Below are 18,282 nucleotides of genomic sequence, written 5' to 3' on the forward strand. Positions count from 1 at the left end.
TATAATTTGACATGAAAGAACATGTTTTTTCAGAGTTCCAAGAGTTGGGAAAATACAAGATTCTCTGAAAAAATATGGCAAAAAAATTCTATATGGTACTGCCTTTAGGAACATGAGCTGTGTGGAGGAGATAGACAGAGGGGGAGGATTTCTTCAAGACCTGGATCTTACAGAAGGTCTCTATGTGAGAAGCAGAACACCTTAAAGAGAACTTAAGATTGCACTACACTGAGTGGCCCGGCGAGGCAAGCCGGTCGCTAAAGGCACTTTGCCAACAAGCCTGATGATCTGAGGTCAGTCCTGGGGCCTCATGAGAGAAGGAGAAATCCCACTCTGGCAACTTTACCTCTGACCTTCACATGCTCGGTGTGGCACATGTATGCCATACACTTACACAAATAAGTAAATACAATAAAAACTACCCCACATTAAGTCTTAGCTACAAGAGAGGGAGGGATGACCGCTGGGGTCTTTTTTTTCCCTTACGATATAATGATCCAGTTTTGCCCAGGATCTTAGAGATGCCATGCCAGGGTTTTATTACAGTCTTGATAGCAACATACTACAGGGTGTCAACTTCATGCATTTTGTATTAAGGTAGCAGAGCCAGAACCTAAAATTGATTCAAAATGCTTATGGTACTCAATTACTTCTGAACATTGGCAGACAACGCGGTGACTTATGTCTTCCATTTCACATGGGTCTGATCCGATGATGCAACATCATCATAATTGATTCATTTTCTCAATTAAATAAAGCTACTATGCTTTTCTTTATAGGAGTGCCACACAGACCATGGAGCTAGATGTATTATCTCCTTCCTCTGTCTCAGAAATATTGCCTTAAAGGCTAGGTTCTGTTCCTCTGTTAATTCCACCAGAAAAATTTAATGCCGCAGTCATATTTTTCAAGTTCTGAGCTGCCACGCGCAAGACTGTATTTATATTAGGCATATTTTTCACTGCTAAACTCTTTGTTGCTTACCTTTTTCAAGATCATATTACTGTCTGGGCAAAGTGACTATAAAACAGATCGGAACCAAGTCAACCTCCAGCAACCGACTCTGCTTTTGTGCACAGTTCATGTAAAACCTAAGCCCTTTGTTTCATATCGCATTAAAAGTGGTCCTGACTCAAGATGTCAGCTTCATGGACACCGATCTTTATCATGGGGTGGCCTTTCCAGAGGCCTGACGCTGAGAGAGCGGAGTCAGAGGCACACAGCCATGTCAGCACTGATGTACAGCCGCCTAGCCTCCTCCGCCCGTGCTCCTGAGCGTGCACTCTGTTTGTGTGGAGTGATTTCTGTGGCTAACTAGGACTTTGGGACAACAAACAGAATGTTACTGCTCCAGACACACACTTTGCTCAGCATGCTCTAGAATTAGTGGTGTTTTGATACATTAATGAGATGAACCTCGTTCCTCTTCTGGGCATTTTTTCTTCTTATTTTGTCAGCTGTCAGACCCAAGATTTAAAGCCCCACCAACAGGAGAGTCAGTCAGGCCTCCTTCTGATGGAAGACAGAGCCTCATGTGTTTAAACAGGATTGGATGACTGGTTAGGAGGCAGCCATACAAACCAGCCAGGCTTTGCTGACTGCATTAACATCTAGCGCATCTTCCTTTGCAAGAACCATACAGGCGGCTTTGTAAAGTGATTCTGGGAAAGCAATTGTTAATGCAAAGGCTTGTTTGTGGGGCCTCAACTATTGTCAATGGTGCTGGCACTGAAACACAATCTGGGGAGTTTCTCTTTCTGCTCCCCTCTCTGCACACAATGGCAAAACAGCCTTGCTAGCAGGGCTTTCACATCATATTCTGAGGTGCAATCAGAAAACCAGAATGGGTCCACTATGGAGTGAGGGAAGACACCAGGCAGGCCTTCATTCCCCCCTGAAATGATGACTTGCCCTGCAGCTCTTGTCGGAGAGATTTATGTGTGACCCAGGTCACATCTTCCAATATCAGTTGACAAATTTTCTCTTTACATATTTACTGCTTTTCAAGCTTGTGCTATTTTCTCTTAGATAGAAAAAAAAGAAGTCTGAAATTACATGGTATGGCTGGAATTTTTAAAGAAGAGCAGCTTCATTTTGTGTGTCTTGAGCCATATTCCAGTCCTCAGTGTTAAACTGTTCTTTTAAAATTTTAACCCAAAAGTAAGGATCTGTAAAGTAAGTATCTTTAAAGTATGCTTTAAAGATACTCTTTTCAAATCTGACACATGAAGCTACAGCCTCAGCTAAATCTACAGTGATTATGGGGAACTGGAGTTTTATATTCTACATGAAGAATTAAGACCTAAAGAAATTTTCAAGTGGGAAGGGCCTCAGAAAGGCTCAAGCTCGAAAGACTTTGTCCTTATGAAAACCAAGGCTCCGGGAGGAACAGCGGTCAAGGCCCCAGATGCAGCCTGGCCTGACAGCTTGCTCAGGAGGCTGCCTAGTAGGGGAAATGCCTGAGCCTGAGAATTAGAAAGATCCATGGAATTTCGGCCAGATACCCACTGCCTCAAAATCATCCTTCCTGAACTGGGGCTATGGACCACTGTCTCCACAGTTCAGGGCCAATACAAAAGGATCCCAAAGCCTCTCTGAAGACGGTACTTCCTATTCAGAGGCTGGGCCTTTCGCCTAGGCCAGGGAAAGATGGCACTAGCTTTAGCGTTGTGCCAGGTGTTGAGGGAACATACCATCTCCAGTCTATTCTAGATTATAAGGCTTTCCATAAGGATACAATTTACTCTCACGAGCTTTAACCTGTTGCCTTATACCACTAAAAGTGTCTCATGTACCACTAACAGCTTCTCAATGACTGTTTACAAAAAGGTACAGAGTGAAATTTACCGGGCCTAACTATCAGTAAGGATGTTGACAAAATGCCATTATTCCTGAAGGCAACACAAGACAAAATAAATGGCTATTTTATACATGGTTTCTAATGAGCTAACACAAACAAGCATAATATCATTGTCCTCTTTTTCCAGGTCACTAGCCTTTATTCTTGTTGCTCCCTCACAGGAGCCTACACTATAGCTTATATAAGGGTCTAAAGCAAATGTTAAGTCATAAGTGAATTTATCAGACAGATCAAGGCAGAATGCCACTAAAATTCCAGTCTAAGATATACTTTCAAGGGCTGATGTGATGGCACATGCTTTTAATATGTGCATTCAAAGCCATCCAGTGAGACACAGTGTATGTATGTATGTGTGTATGTATATATGTATGTGGATGTATGTATATATGCATGCATGTATGTGCGCAAACAGTGCTTGAGTAAATGATTAAAACAAAAGTTTAAAACAAGTTATTCAATTCAGTTTAAGATCCAGTCTCTGTCCTCTCTCTGGCTCACAGCTCAGACTGCAGCCAGGGCTGTGCTTGGCAGCCACCAGTTCTGAAAAGAGAAAACCAGCCAGTCAACATCTGGGTGTGACAGAAAGGCTCCAAGATGCCCAGAGAAGGGCACAGCTGAAACAGGGCCAGAGAGAAAAATCACAAGGCCATGAATTCCATCACGTGGCTCTTGCTGCTTCCCAAGGCTCAAGGACAATGCATTTCCACACAGAATACAACAGTGGGAGCAGCGAGGTGAGGGCAACATTACTCATCTGCTGGGTCTGCCAGCAGTGAGCAGGAAGAGACCTGCTTGCCAGTCTCTTCTCTACCCTTTGTGTATTTAAAACTGACATAGCTCATGTCCCACTCCATGTTCCTGGAGAAGAGCCACAGTAAATCCTCCTGTGGGCAAACATTCACTTTAACATTTTGACATAGAACTGCAACTTGAAATAAACAGATGTGAATCACACGATGAATGTTTCCTGGCCAACGTGTTCATTAAGTATCTTGCTTTGAGAAAGTTTTACAGATTTCTTTCTCTCTAACTTTAGTTCCCCTTTCTTTGTTCTGTGAGGTGTGAATCTAGCTTATGACCATCAGGGTGCGTGCGTGCGTGCGTGCGCGCATGTGTGCGCGCATGTGTGCGCGCATGTGTGCGTGCGTGCGTGTGTGTGTGTGTGTGTGTGAGAGAGAGAGAGAGAGAGAGAGAGAGAGGGGAGGGAAGGGAAGTATTGTGTATGTAAGCAATGCAATTTTCCTGAGCAAGGCTTATGGACGACACTAATCTTCACGGTCAAGTACAGCTGCTCATGTTAGAAAGGGGTTTTCTGGATCTACCCTTTATTTGCCTCGTGGTCAGCTTAACTACCCCACCTGATCCCATTCCCACCCATGCTGTGCAACCCAAGTGACTCTGGGTTCACCTGCTCCGATTCTTTGCCCATGTGGAACCTTGCCTTGCAATACTCCAGACAGAGGTATCTCCTAGGGCTGGGATTCCAATGACTCTATCTTGGGCACCTGGAACTGTTTCGTCATAACAAAATGTGTCTTGAACTGGATCATGGGCCTTTGAACTCCCAGTCCAAGCAGCCTGCATCTTAGCAGGCAGCACTCTATTAGGGCGGCAACTGGGCTCATGACACTCAACCCAGGGCTCACCCTCCTCTGCAGTTTTAGCCTTTATCCGTAAAGTAGGCTTAGTCTCCCACCACAGCCGCTCTGCTCCCTGTCACAAAGCCGCTTTCCCTGGACACACAGAGAACCCTTACCCTTCTCGTACTCTGTCACTTTGTGGGGCTGGTGCTTGCCATGTTTCCTGTATAAGTTTATCGAGTATTAGGACGGCTCATTACATTTTCAGGATCTATTAGCACAGAAGGCTGTGCTAATAAAAAAGTTTGTTTGCAAGACCAAATTAATCTTCTTAAAGATAAGCCCATGACCCTTGAGTTGCAGTGAACATAGGTGACTTTAGCTCCTTGCACGTTTGGAGACAGATGCCATGTCTTCACCGTCCTCTGTGCTGACTAAGCACACTGACTTTCCTCCCCAGGCTCAGCTGCAGCCCTGGGTGCCTTCCTCCTTCCACGGTAACAGGCCACATGCCCCACCCCCAACAGTTTCCTTAGGTCAAGATGAGTCCATCTGAGCTAGCAGGTGGGGCATGGGGATCAGGCCTGAATTATTAAGAACTTGTACATCCCACGAGCTCAGGGAGTTAAGTAGCCTTCAGGTGCTGACGGGAAAGCAGAGCTGCTTGTTCCAACAGAAGCAGGTTACTCTGAGAGCCCCCGGCAGCCATTGTTGGTCTGGGAAGTGAGCCAGGAGCTAGGTGTGGCGGTGCACACCTTTGATCTCACAGGCAGCCGGATCTTGAGTTTGAGGAGTTTGAGGCCAGCCTGGGCCACACAGGGAGTTCTAGCTAGCCAAGGCTAATATGTTTGTCTCAAACAAAAACAAAATGAACCAACAGTCACAGGCCAGACTTAGCTTTCCCCAAACCATCAAGCCCAGGCTTTTCATTCAGTGAATTCCTCTGTGATTATGGTGACGTTGAATTGGGTTTTTAAGAAGTTGCCTGCGGACCAGCCAGGATTTTACATCCTGTCATTTGTGGTCAGCTTCCTCCAACTGCTCCGATCTGTATGACAGACTCCCTCATCCAGCCGGCTATGCTTCAGGCCCCTCAGCAGAAGCCTGAGAACCCACCCATCATCTGTTCTTACCTGTACACATACATCCCCACTCAACTTTCCTTCAAAGGCTTGTTTCAGGCACAGAATTGCCACTGTTACTCCTCCTGTGCTTCGGGATCCTCACTAAGACCGAGCGTTCCCTGAGTGCAGCACTGTGGCACGGAACACTTGATCTGATCACTGAGACACCTGCCAAGTGATTGGCAGGTACATACAACATGGAGGTATGCACAAATGGATTATTCATACCCAGAATGTGACAATGTGGGGTGACACCAGCCCACAGTTCCACAGCTTCATGCTGTTGAAAACTCAGAACGATTTTTTTTTTGCAATTTTCCACTTCATATTTCAGCCTCCATTGACTGAAGGCAGAGACCAAAAGGATGGGTAGCGGGGAGACTATCACAAGGTCCTTGTGAACAGGGTGCCCATCCCTGGATACCCTGTATATACCCTGTATATTTTGCCTTGACTGGCTTAGCGCCCTGTGTTCTGGATCCTGTATCAGAAACTTGCGGAGGCTAAGAGCACCCTGGGTTTTTGGCAGCCATGGCTTATAATCAGATCAACTGAGAGAAGATAAAGTTCAAAAAGCGCTACACTACTTCTGCTCTGTCGCTGTGTCCTTGTGTCTCATACAGAAACAGTATTGAGGACGCCTAAACAGTTAGAGCCCTGGACAGGCCTGAAGAAGCTGCAGCATGTGCCTCTTCCTCGGACAAACCACAGGAGCCTTTTGTTTGGTTGCGATGACAGCCGACAGCCCTGCAGTAGCACAGGCTTCTGGGATCTGAAGGAACAGCAAAGGGTTTTGGATACTGCTTAGCTCCCACCTGCTGTGACCCTTGACCGCTTCCTTCTCCAGACCTGTCCTGACCTAACCACTGTCGGATTCCTCTGGCCAAGGGGAACTTACTGCTCTCCACCTGTCCCCCCATCCCTTGCAGCAGCTGGGCCTTCTGGACCAACACTCATTTTCTAGAGAAAATGACCATGTCTCTCAGAAGGACTTGTCTGCAACACAGACGGGGTAGAGTGGGAGGATGAGATGAGGAAGAAATGCGAGAAGACAAAACCATGAATGGGAAACCTGGGGCCTTGAGGCTGACTCTTGACTCCTTCTAAATGCAAAATTGGTTTTGGCAACATGTAAACAAGTAAGACTGAGGCAAATAATCACTTCACTGATTTCATTTCTATTTATCACAGTCAGTGTAAGTGACTCTAGGAGCAGTCATGCATCCAGATGGGACTGGACTAGCTCTGATTTTTGTTTCAGAGTTCCAGTCCTTTCAATCAGTTCCAAGGGGGACAGCAAGAAGAAAGGTAGAAAGAATCTCAGTTTATTCAAATCCTTTAGGGAATTAACGTGCGTTTGAAAGTGACCAGATCCAGAAAAAATGTTCTGGCGTCCTTGGGGTGGTGCCTCACCTGCTCTATGCACTGCCTTCCCAGGGGATTATTCCCAGCACCTTCCAGGGGAGGGGGTTAAGACGTGAGAAGGTCAGGATAGCCTTGTCTGGGCTTGGGTGGAAGTCATATACCAAGGGGGACATAGGTGTCACCCTGGGTTGGTGGTTCTCATTTGCTGCCTCTGCCTAGGGGTCTTTAGCTCATGAGGAGCTGTCATGGAACAGGGAATGGAGAAAGGCCTCTGGCTAGAAACTTGGTTTTGCTTATGGCATTTCCCAAACTGGAACTAGCCCTATGGAGATGGTCACCTTGGCCCACAAGGCAGTACTGCAACCTATTTCTGCTCAGGATTAAAACAAGTTTTGTCTTACTTTCCGCACCTCCCTGTGCCTAGGGATCCACAACTTCCCTCATCAGGCAATTCTACTGCCTGACAGTCACTATGTGCAGACATGGCGGTACAGCCCAATAGAGTCCACACTTGATTCTAACTCTTTGCCCCGTTTTCCCCATGATCCTGTACAGCTGACGCCCTGGCTCTGTATAAAGGCCTTCTTTCTTGGCTTCCCCTTGTGTCTTGCAGCAATCCTCAGTCCTAAACTGTATCAGTTCTTTGCTCCTTTAGAGACTTGTTGATTTTTCAATGAACTCTTCTTTGTTTTATTGGCACTAAAAAGGGTTGGGCTCTTAGGATCATTAACATTTTAGCTGAAGAAAATTCTCCAGCACCCCGGGCATTAATCCAGAACTGTTAAACAGTTCAAAGTAATCTGTGTTCAAACAAAGCTTGGCCAGGCCTGCCACCTTTTAACTTGGATGCCAGTGAGCTCCTGGCTCCAAACTACCCCGAGTTCTTCGCATGGAATGATGATGAGCAGAACCGAGAACAATGAAAGCTGATGTCTTTGCTGCTGCTGCTGCTGCAACCACTTTCCTGCCAGGGATCCTTACCCAGGCAGCAATTACCTGGCAGGCAGGGAGCATCCTGGGACAGTAATTTCCACCTCTGTAGACACACCAGTTGGAGGCAGTACTGGAGCTGCTGGCTGTATAAAATAAGAATGGCTATTTGGGATCAAAACCTCTGGGTGCCTCATTATACTCCTGTCCCCATGCCCCTCCAGACAGAAAAAAGCCACTCAACTGGAGTGGAAGACAGGAACCCTGCAAGCCACTTAATGACCATGGCTCCCGTTCCCTCCCTCACAAAATAAAAGCTAGTAAGGCCTTCTTGCATCTGAAACTCTAGGATTGCTTGAGGCAGTGACTCCCAAGGGGCAAAAGTAGAAATCTCTCGCGTCTAAGAGGGAGACAAGACGGCAGAGTGTCAACTGGGAGCCAGAGTGGGACATCAAGGTCATTGCTTTACATTTCAATCCTGTTTCTAGGCTGATTATTTATAAATGGTGAAAGAATCATAGTCCCACTTACTAGACTAGAAATGACTAGATTCTATATATAATTCTGTGTATTACAACTGTGAATGATAAATTGTAACTCAAAAGAGAAGGACTGGATGGGAAGGCTCTGGTGGGATCAGAGAAGTAATTCATTTCAGTCCAACCTGGCAGGAAGACACAGTCATCTATTTTCAGAGCTACATAAGCAAATCCCTGAAGTACTTTCTGGAAATATAAATAATACCACCATTGCCTTGGTCTTTTTAACCACCACACACTTTTCAAAGAGCCTTCTTAGGCCTTGCCTCATTTGATTGTGATAATTCCTTTCTAGTAACCTAGAAACTGTCCTGTAATGTGTCAGATCAAATTCACACAAGTTGGGGAGAAGCTTTCAGGCATATGGCGAGTACCCCCAGGGCAGAGATCTGGAAATGCAAATCCTTCAACCTGAGATAGGCTCCCTATCATCTCGAAAGGACCCACAGCATCCCGGAGCCCAGCTCCTGTGTCTGGTCCTACTACAGCGTCAACGACATCCTGCTCCACTCCCTCCTCCTGCTCCTTTCTCCCTTCTCTTCCTCCCGACCACCTTGCATTACAGCTGACCGAGGGAATTTGCCCAACATGGGAAATGAAAGCAACTGCAGGAACACTCTTTAGTCAGACTGCTGGAAGGAGGCCACACACACTCTGTGGCTCTTGGTGGATGCGTCTCCTTTCGATTTGAGTCCTTAGAGTGGTCCTTTGCCATCCTTATAGCCTCCTTACCAAGCTCAAGTATCTTTTATTCTTGAGAAGCATTCCTGGCTTCTTCTAAATGTTTATTTCTGTTATTTTAAAAATTATGTGCATACAGGACCACTGTATTGGCACATGCCTTTAATCCTAGATCTTGGGAGGCAGTTAGGCAGATAGATCTCTGTGAGTTCAAACCCAGCATGGCCGATACAGTGAGCTCCAGGCCAGCCAGGACTACATAGAGAGACCTTGTCTCAAAAAATAAAAACAAAAGTTCTGTGTACATGCGTATGTGCCTGCAGAGGCGAGAAAGTGTAAGGTCCCAGCAGAGCTGGAATTGCACATGGCTGTGAGCCACCTGGTGTGGATTCTGGGCTCCAAACTTAGGTCCTCTGTAAGAGCAGCACAAACTCTCGACAGCTGAGCTATCTTCCCAGACTAAATGATATATTTACCCCCTACCTCCCGAGAAAGGGTTTCTCTGTGTAGCCTTGGCTGCCTGGACTCACTCTGTAGACCAGGCTGGTCTCGAACTCACAAAGATCCGCCTGCCTCTGCCGAGGTTATAGGCATGCGCCACCATGCCGGGCTGATTTATTTACTTTTTAACTATGTGTAATATGTGTGTGCATGGATGTGCATGCATGTGAGTGCTGCCAACCCCAGATGCCATAGGCTTTGGATGCCTGGGAGTTGGAGGGCCATGCTGTTGAGAGCAGTCTGATGTGGATGCTGGGAACTGAACACTGGTCCTCTGGCTTTAAGTTATTAACTGGTCCTCAGTTAAGCTGAGCCATTTTTCCAGCTCTCATCTTGGCTTCTTAAAGAAAGCTAACCACACTCCTTTCTGAGGCTAGAGTCTCAGCTCCTGGAGGCTCCTTTTATACAAGCTGTCATTTGCCCTGTGCTTTTCGTTCTGTTGGAACTAGGGTTTCCTCTGCAAAGTGTCAGGCACAGGGTAGGTGCTCAATGACGGTTAAACATCGGCTGAACTGGGATGAACACCATGGGTGGCTTACACCATGGGTGTATGGAACTGGACCAATCTGGAGTTGGCATTTTATTTATTTATTTAGGGATCAATCCTAGGGCCTCCTCGAACTAGGCAAGGACTCTACCCAACCCCTCAGAGGCTGGAGAGATGGCTCTGCAGTTAAGAGCACTGATTGCTCTTCCTCGAGGACCCAGGTTCAATTCCCAGCATGGGCATTGGCAGCTCCCACCTATCTAAGAGCTGACACCCTCACACAGACACACATGCAAGCTAAACGCCAGTGCACGTACAATAAAAACAAATTATTATTATTTTTTTAAAAAGTCATCCTTCACCTGGCTGGCTAAGCAGCCTACCTCAGCTGCAGTAGGACTGTGACGGGGAAACAGCACCTTCTCAAGCTTCCTAGACTGGGACAATTTCTCAGCTGTTGGATGTGCATGCATGCACAGGGTCCTATGTGGAGGTACACGCACATGTCTGTGGAAGCCAGCGAACAATCTCAGGGGTCATTCCTTAGAACCACACACTGTTCCTTTGCTGTCCTCTTGTTTCTCCTTAAATGTATTTTTATATTATGTGTATAGGGTTTGCCTGTATGTATTTATGTATGTATGGCACATGCATGTCTGGTGTCTATGGAGGCCAAAAGAAGGCACTGGATCCCCTGAAACTGGAGTTACAGATGGTTGTGAGCCACCATGGAGGCAGTCTTCCGCAAGATCAGCCAGAGCTGTAAACTATTAAGCCACATCAGCAGCCCCATCTTTCCTGTCTTGTTGAGACAGAGTTTCTTGCTGGCTGGAACCTGTCAGGGAGACTATGCTAGCTGGCCTGAACCCCAGGAACCGCCTGGCTCTGTTTCCCCAGTGCTGGGATGTTAAGTGTACACCACCTTACCTTGCTTTTTGACCTGACCCCATTTCTGCTATATTTTAAGCACAGACTTGGAACTCACCTCCTGTTTTTAGGAGAGGAGGAGATAAAATGATATCCCTGGGTATGTCTGGGATGGATATTTGGAGAACTTGGTTTTGGCAGCTTAAAAAGTCCTGGAAAGAAGGCAATGTGTGCAAATGAGTGCCTCCCCATCACTGCACGGTCACCTCTGCACTTTATGGAGCATCCAGCTGACTTTAAGGCTTGGAATGTTTGTATATTTTAAGTGACTATATCTTAATTAGTAAGGATGATGAGTAAAAATGTTGGCAGAAATCTGACATCTAGCTTTTGTCAGGTAATTCTGGGGACTACCCACTGCTGTTTTTTTTTTTTTTTTTGTTAGGAGACTTAACTTAAAACAATGGGTACTTAAATTTATGAACTCCAAAAAGTCTGTCTAACCAAGGACGATTCCAAAAACATTTGTTTAAAGGAGAGAAATGTTTCGATATTGCAGTGCTAGGCATGGCCACGGTCAGGAGGCTGGGACAGAAGTGAAACACTGCTATCTACAGTCCAAATCTCCCACAGATGGCAAGACCGACGTCGGCGTTAGCAACAATATACCAGCGGAAGGCTTTGAACACATACATGCAATTAAGTGTTAAAAAACAACTCGAGTATTTGAACTGGACATGGTAGTGCAGGCCTTAATTTCAGCACTTGGGAGGCTGAAACAGAAGGATTGCCAGGAGCTTGAGGCCGGCCTGTGTTCCACAGTGAGCACCAGGTCTGCCAGGGTTACACAGAAAGACCCAATCTCGGAACCAGCATTTGAGGAGTGCTTAGTGTTTGAAACAGCTTGAAGAACACAGGCTCTCCACCCTGTTAAAAGCAAGACTCTACAAGAAGCTCACTGCTACAAAACAAATGGATGTTTAAAAGCCAGCCTGCCGGTTGATGGGGGAAGACAGAAAAAAGCCCAACACATTCAAGCAGGTTTCTAAACCATGTTAATAAGATTTTCTCCTTGAAAGGCTGCTTCTACTTAAATGAACACAGGGCAAATTTGGTCAATAATATAGATTACATATAATAAAAAGGACCTTCGATCACATTAAGACAAGGATCAGGAAGCAGTCACTTCAATGAAGCCCACCCAATCATGCAGCAAACGTTCAGGTAGAGAACACAAAGGAACCTGTTTGCAGTGCAGGCATCCTATGAGTGGGTCTCAGAAGCAGCAACCACAGAGAAGGAATCTGCTGAGGCGTGGTGTGGTCAGGTCCGCAAATCAAACAAATGGCCCTAGTCACCCAAAAGCATTTGCAGAACCCATTTCTTGGCTTAAAAGCATAGGGCTCAGATGAAATGCCACTGACAGCTCCCTCGAACCTTGAGAGGCTGTGTGTAGGTGAACACACATGGCTCCCACCTACGAGAAGCTGGGCATGCTGCTTGTAACAATGGGTTATTTCCATGTCTGTGGTGTCTGTGGGGGACAGTGGTGACGCCTGACGAACGTGCGACTCATATTGGGGTTAAAGATCCCTCTTGACTGGGATGAGAAACACATTATCACCTTGGCAGTAACGACTGCGACAGGCCTGTTCCCTCCAGTTCAGAACAGCAGATCTCTGTATGAACACTGGCGGCCAACGCTGGAAGCATACACGAGAACTGGCCAGTTGGTAATAAGCCTTCTAATCGTTAAGATTAGATGTTCTTTTTAAACTTAGACTTATTTATCCTATTTGGTCAGATGACAATAAAAATTTCACTGCAATAATTTGTCAGGTGCCATTCTTATATACTTCTAATAAATAATGCCTCTATCCTCTATCCTTTTCTCTTTTTGATCCCCTTTTCTACTTATCATCTTCTTTATTTGAAACAGATTTTTAACAGATAATCTTGATCATTACAACAATATCTTGCTTGCATTTTATTCAAATAATTCTTAAAAACAGCTTAAAAAGCCGTTTGGAATAACATCAAGCTTGCCATCAATCACAGGAAAAATTCCGCTGGCGGTTGTATAAACATCAGATCAAGTCTGATGTCTTCAAGGATTTCAGAGTGAACCATAAAAAACTCCATTAACTTCTGACAAAGAATGCAAATTAATCACAACATGGGGTGAAATGAAATTAAAGGCTCTTTTCTAATCAATGACAAGGCACGATGAAATATATGTTACTATCTCTGCACCATGGCTGCCGGTGCTGTCTGCACGCCACTTGCCAAGCCCCCAATGCAAGGTGTGGGCACAGACCCGCCCACCCTCAGCTCCAGCCCCCCGCCCCTCCCCCAGAGTGAGCTGCTTTCAAGTCTCAGAGATTCCCAGCGCACACTAATCATCCGAATCTCAGGTGCATCCAATTTGTTATTCACACTCTCCCACGCCAGTGAAAAGCCTGGCGCCGACAGATGCACCAGGAACCCTAAATGACAGTTTTGGCCTCCGGAAGTAGGATCACTACAGCAAAATCTAGTACAGCCTCCAGGTGAAATGTCTGGAGCTCCATATGGAGCAGGGGAAATTAACAACAAGATGGAAATCACTGCAGCAGCGGGGAGTCGGAAGTTTTGAAAAAAAAAAATGAAATTTAAAGATGAAGAAAGAGAAGTAATAAATTAATGGGGTGTGAAAACATTCAAAGCTTTACAATACCAGGGGCACTATTTGCTCAGATTCTCCCAACCCCCCCCCCCCCTTTATAACTCGGGGTCATTTTGATGTAATTTATTAACCGAGATCAGGAATTGTAGGCAAAACAAGAACAATATTTTTATATATGCAAAAGTACTTTAAACACATTTGTGTCGGTGTTAGCGTTGCTTTCCTGAGGCACTCGGTCTACCAAGGCCCCTGGTGCCCAGTAGGGCCAGACCCTAAGTCTCCCTAGTGGAGTCACCACTGTCCGAGGGCAGGGCCTACTTGTAAAGTTTGAATGAAGGATGACAATGTTTAGCAGACAATCATTTTCATTTCTTCTAAATTATGGTGTCATTAAACAAACCATTGCCTACTGCCATGTTTTTTAAGTCTTTGGATCTACATGACAATACGTGTTCCAGTCCTTGACTAGACCCACAGATCTTGCCAGATTACCACTAAAGCTGGAGTTGGCTTTGTTAAGATGTTATAAAAAGCAAAAAGCAAATGCTCGTTATCTCATTATGGAATATGCTCCACAGGCACCTAGAATTCAGGGCACCGGGGCTGGGGAGGGCTCTGGGCCATCTGCACCCTCCTGTCACTCCACTAAACACATAACAAGAAAAGCAAAAAGGCTCTAGGGAATGGCCTTGTCAGCTCCATCAGCACGGCCCATGATGCTCATTCTTTCCTGTACCCTCTGGCAGGAAAGCTGAATGAGCGGAGGGCTTGGTGAACGGCCTGGGCGGGGTGGGGGTAGGGGGGGGCAAGCTGAGGTGACAAAGCCAGTCACTGAGTTTAAATGCCTCCAAGTCCTAGACCTAGTTGGCCCCGTTCCTGTTTAAGATGAGGTGTGTACCTAGTCACTGGGAGGCTAGAAGTAATAGTTCCCTGTGGTGAGACGTATGGCCTGGGCACAGAAAGTACTCGGGAGATCTGTGTAGGGGAGGTGCTGGCTGAATTCAAGACACTGACCTACAATTGTCTGTCTGTTTGTTTGAGACAGTTTCATGTATCCCAGGCTGGCCTCAAACTCACTACATAGCCAATGATATCCTTGAGTGTCTTAGCTCCTCTTTCCACGTCCCAGATAATGGGGCAAGTTTAGGCCAGAACTTTACCAACCAGATCGCATTCCCAACAGCAACAATAATGAAAATTGCTGTAATGGAAACCCCTAACCTTTCTGAGAATCCAGAGTGCATCTAAATGAGGCTGTGCTACTCTAGGGCCTAAAAGAAATGCAAGTGTTTCCAAACAGCAAACACCTGATTACACAAGACAACAACATTCACACAGAAGGATGGCCTCTACGAATCCCAGCCTTTTCACTTACATTATTGCTGGCTACTGACTCTCTCAGGTCCAAGCCCACCAACCTCATCTGCATCCGATACACACCCTGTCACTAGTCTGAGGAGGGACAGCTAAAGAGCTGTCAGCAGTGCTGACGCTGGACTGGAGGAAGGAAGCTAGCTGCTCTTTCTAGCTTCGCCCTCTCTCCAGTGAGGTTGAGTGTTACTGAGATGTAAATGCTGTTTTGAGCTATAGCCCTGCACTGGAGCCCTATGGGGTGGGTGGGGGGCCTGGGTACTCTTTGTACTTTCCTAAGCGGCTTTATATCCATCATTTCATTTGGGCAGCACAATCTCTCCAACCAGAAAGAGCAGGTTTCTCCTCTCAGAGAGGAGGAAGACAGGTCTCAAGCCTAAGCTGCCATAGTGAAGGACTGGCGGATCGGGTAGAGCCCATTCTTTTGACCCAAGCTGACTGGCCTTTGTGGCTCAACTGCTTCTAAGGAGGAGATGCCAGTCTGTGCTTTGACTTGACTCTGGGTTGAGAACAGCAGTTCCCCAGCCCAGGTATGGAGGGTTCCAAAATGGCATGACCTTATTCTTCGAGGACCACATTCAGGATAGCAGAATGTAGACAGCATGGTGGACAGAAGATGGCTGAGTGAGGGCTGAGCCTCCAGTCACTCAAGATAGTCAAAGCTTGGCCATCTGCTTTTAGTCACCATGGTGCAATTTGATACAGTGTCGTCCATCAACATCCCTTTCAACTCAGAGTCTATGATCCATGTCTACCCACCCCACTTGAGAGTCAATGGAACCAAGTCGGACACAGCTTAGCAGACAGTAATGGTGTGTGCTTATGTTACACAGGAAAGCTGTCTCACAGCACACAGGAGTTTAAGTGAAGCAGTGTGGTGAACTCTCTGTAGTACCTCAGAAACACACATTTTCCTTTCCTGTTTCATTTGAGGGAAAAAGAAAGGAGTAGGGGAGGCACCAACTGGCTGCCTTTTATGTGTGTGTGTGTGTGTGTCAGTTTGTGTCCACCACATGCAAACAGTGCCTGCAGAGGCCAGAAGAGGACACCGGATCCTCTGGAGCAAAAGTTACAGGCAGTTCCGTGCTGCCCACCATGGGTGCTGGGAACCAAACCCTGGTCCTCTGGAAGAGCAGCAAGTGCTTTCAATCTTGAACCATCCCTCAGCCCATGGAGTTATTTATAAAGGACCTTTCCCCAGCCTTTCATCAAGAACACGAAGCCTGTAAAGGAAATGTGAATCTAGTCTCTGATTTTCAGTAGGGAATCACCCAAATTTCTGATGAGATCTGGGAAAGGACCTGATGGCATCGAGGTGGCTTTTATGATCTGAATAAAAGCATCATTTCAGAGATAGCATTCACTCATAATGCAAGGACAGGGGTAAGTCATTAACAAAGCAACGCTGCCTGTTCCCCAATCTGCCTGTGGACTTCAAGGACTTCAGGTCACAGAGTGACAACCACCCTGCAACCCACTCACTCAGCCAACGTCGCTGCTTCCTTACTCGGCATGTTGGGGGCAGTAAGGATCTGGTACAGTTTCCATCTTTTAAATTTAAAAGTATTTCATTTATTATTATGAAGGAGGTACATGTGCAGAGGTCAGAGGTCACTTGTGGAAGTCAGTTTTCTTCATTACACACTTTGGGTCCCAGGGATCATATTCACGCCATCAGGCTTGCCTGGCAAGCCATCCTCCTGGCTCTCGGTTTTTATCAGAAGGCTTGTAAATGTTCTGTTAAGACTAGTTTAAGAGTTAGGTCACGAAGGGCTTCATGCTCATTTTCACAGTTTTACAGGATTATGTGCATTAGTTAAACAATGAATAGTTTAAAAATTACTGACAGACTTGAGGCTTAAGAAGATGAGTGTTCAAATGACTATAAATCCTGCAATGTGACTGTAATCTGATGACTACCTTCAGAGCTGAGTGGCATGGCTATCTGTGTCAAAACCTCAGTAAGTGCTACTGTGTGTGCCAAGTGGCTATGTTCTAGACTTTCTTTTTAAAGAGAAAAAAAGATTATGCTTAAGCAAAGAGACTTCCTAATTTGAAAAGTGAGGCTAACACTCCTGAACCTAACCACTTGGAAGATTTCTCTGATTTTTAACTGTGCAGGAAAAGGGCTTCAAAAGAGCCTTTTCAGTGTGTGAAGGCTCTTTTAGTGTCCACATGGGTGCTAGAAGACTATGTCGAGAGCCCCTAGAGAGCCTCTAGACTATGTCTAGAGATGGTTAGGGAGAAGGTGCTCCCTCCTATTATTCAATAACCATGTTTGTGATGCATCTGCATAATCTAACCATGCATAAATTAGTCTGTGTAATACAACACTCATTTGCATAATAATAGCAAGTTAATAGATGCTTAAAGAGCAGAGACCAACACCACCTTTAAATCAGACATGCCTCCAGGCACTTTGGCCTGTTCAGACCGAGATGCCAGGAAAACAGCACACAGCAACCAGAAGAGAACCGTCAGCTGGTCATTTTTCATCCCTCTGGACATTTTGCTTGCTGCCCCCAAAAGTAGGGAATCATTTAAGCCACAAAATAGCTTTATATCTTAAGTGTTAGCATCCCTCTCTAGTAAAAACTGTTAAGAAATTATAAAAATTTAGGATTTGCAATACTTGACAATGAACTGTTTGTGAATGGGAAGGGTCAAAATCACAGACAGGAAACTGGGGGCCTAAGCACCTGGAGAAAACATCGACCCCTATCAGATACCTGCATCCTTTTTTCATCTTTTAAGTTGAATAATTTTAATTGAATCCAAAATGCTCATAAAAGGTATAAAGAAAGGGTGGGCCCCTCCCCCACCTCAACATGAGCACATGAAGTTGTGCAGGAGGGGTACCTCAAATGTCATACAAAGAGGAGCAAGATGGTCTCAGTCAACCTTTAACAAGGGAAAAAGAGTCTAGAGTTAAAAAATAATAAAAAGCCAATAGAGACTTCTAATGACTCCTTTAAGATACTACTTTTCATTTTAACAGGACAGATTTATTTGTATGTGGCTCAAATGTTCACAATCGCTTCCTGTACCTTCATACATAGGAATGAATGTCACAGTGGCAAATGGCAGTAATGAACAATCTTACCTGAGGATATGGAAACCTCCCAAGAGCAAGCTGGGAAAGGAAATAATATTTGTCTAGTTATAGATTTGCATGCAGGGCAGATCTCCTTAACACAGACAAGGACTACATTTCAGAACGGCGTCTAGCAAGTAAAAAAAGTCCACATCTCTAAATGCATGAGCTAAATTAATGCTGTGGTTACAGTATAAGCTGTATTTAGAATGGACATT

The 18,282-nt window shown here is 45.6% G+C and overlaps 1 protein-coding gene across 1 annotated transcript in view; it reads right to left on the minus strand.

The window, feature by feature from the left end:
* Nucleotides 1-18,282, minus strand: part of Map2k5 (mitogen-activated protein kinase kinase 5) — a 186,867-nt gene that overhangs the window by 53,887 nt on the left and 114,698 nt on the right. The window contains exon 14 of the mRNA XM_055596747.1: nt 18,074-18,103. Within this exon, the coding sequence (XP_055452722.1) occupies nt 18,074-18,103 (30 nt within the window). The remainder of the gene's footprint in view (nt 1-18,073; nt 18,104-18,282) is intronic.

This window comes from Psammomys obesus, unplaced genomic scaffold, assembly GCF_907164565.1.
Source record: "Psammomys obesus unplaced genomic scaffold, mPsaObe1.curated_primary_1811, whole genome shotgun sequence".
In the NCBI taxonomy this organism is placed as follows: domain Eukaryota; kingdom Metazoa; phylum Chordata; class Mammalia; order Rodentia; family Muridae; genus Psammomys; species Psammomys obesus.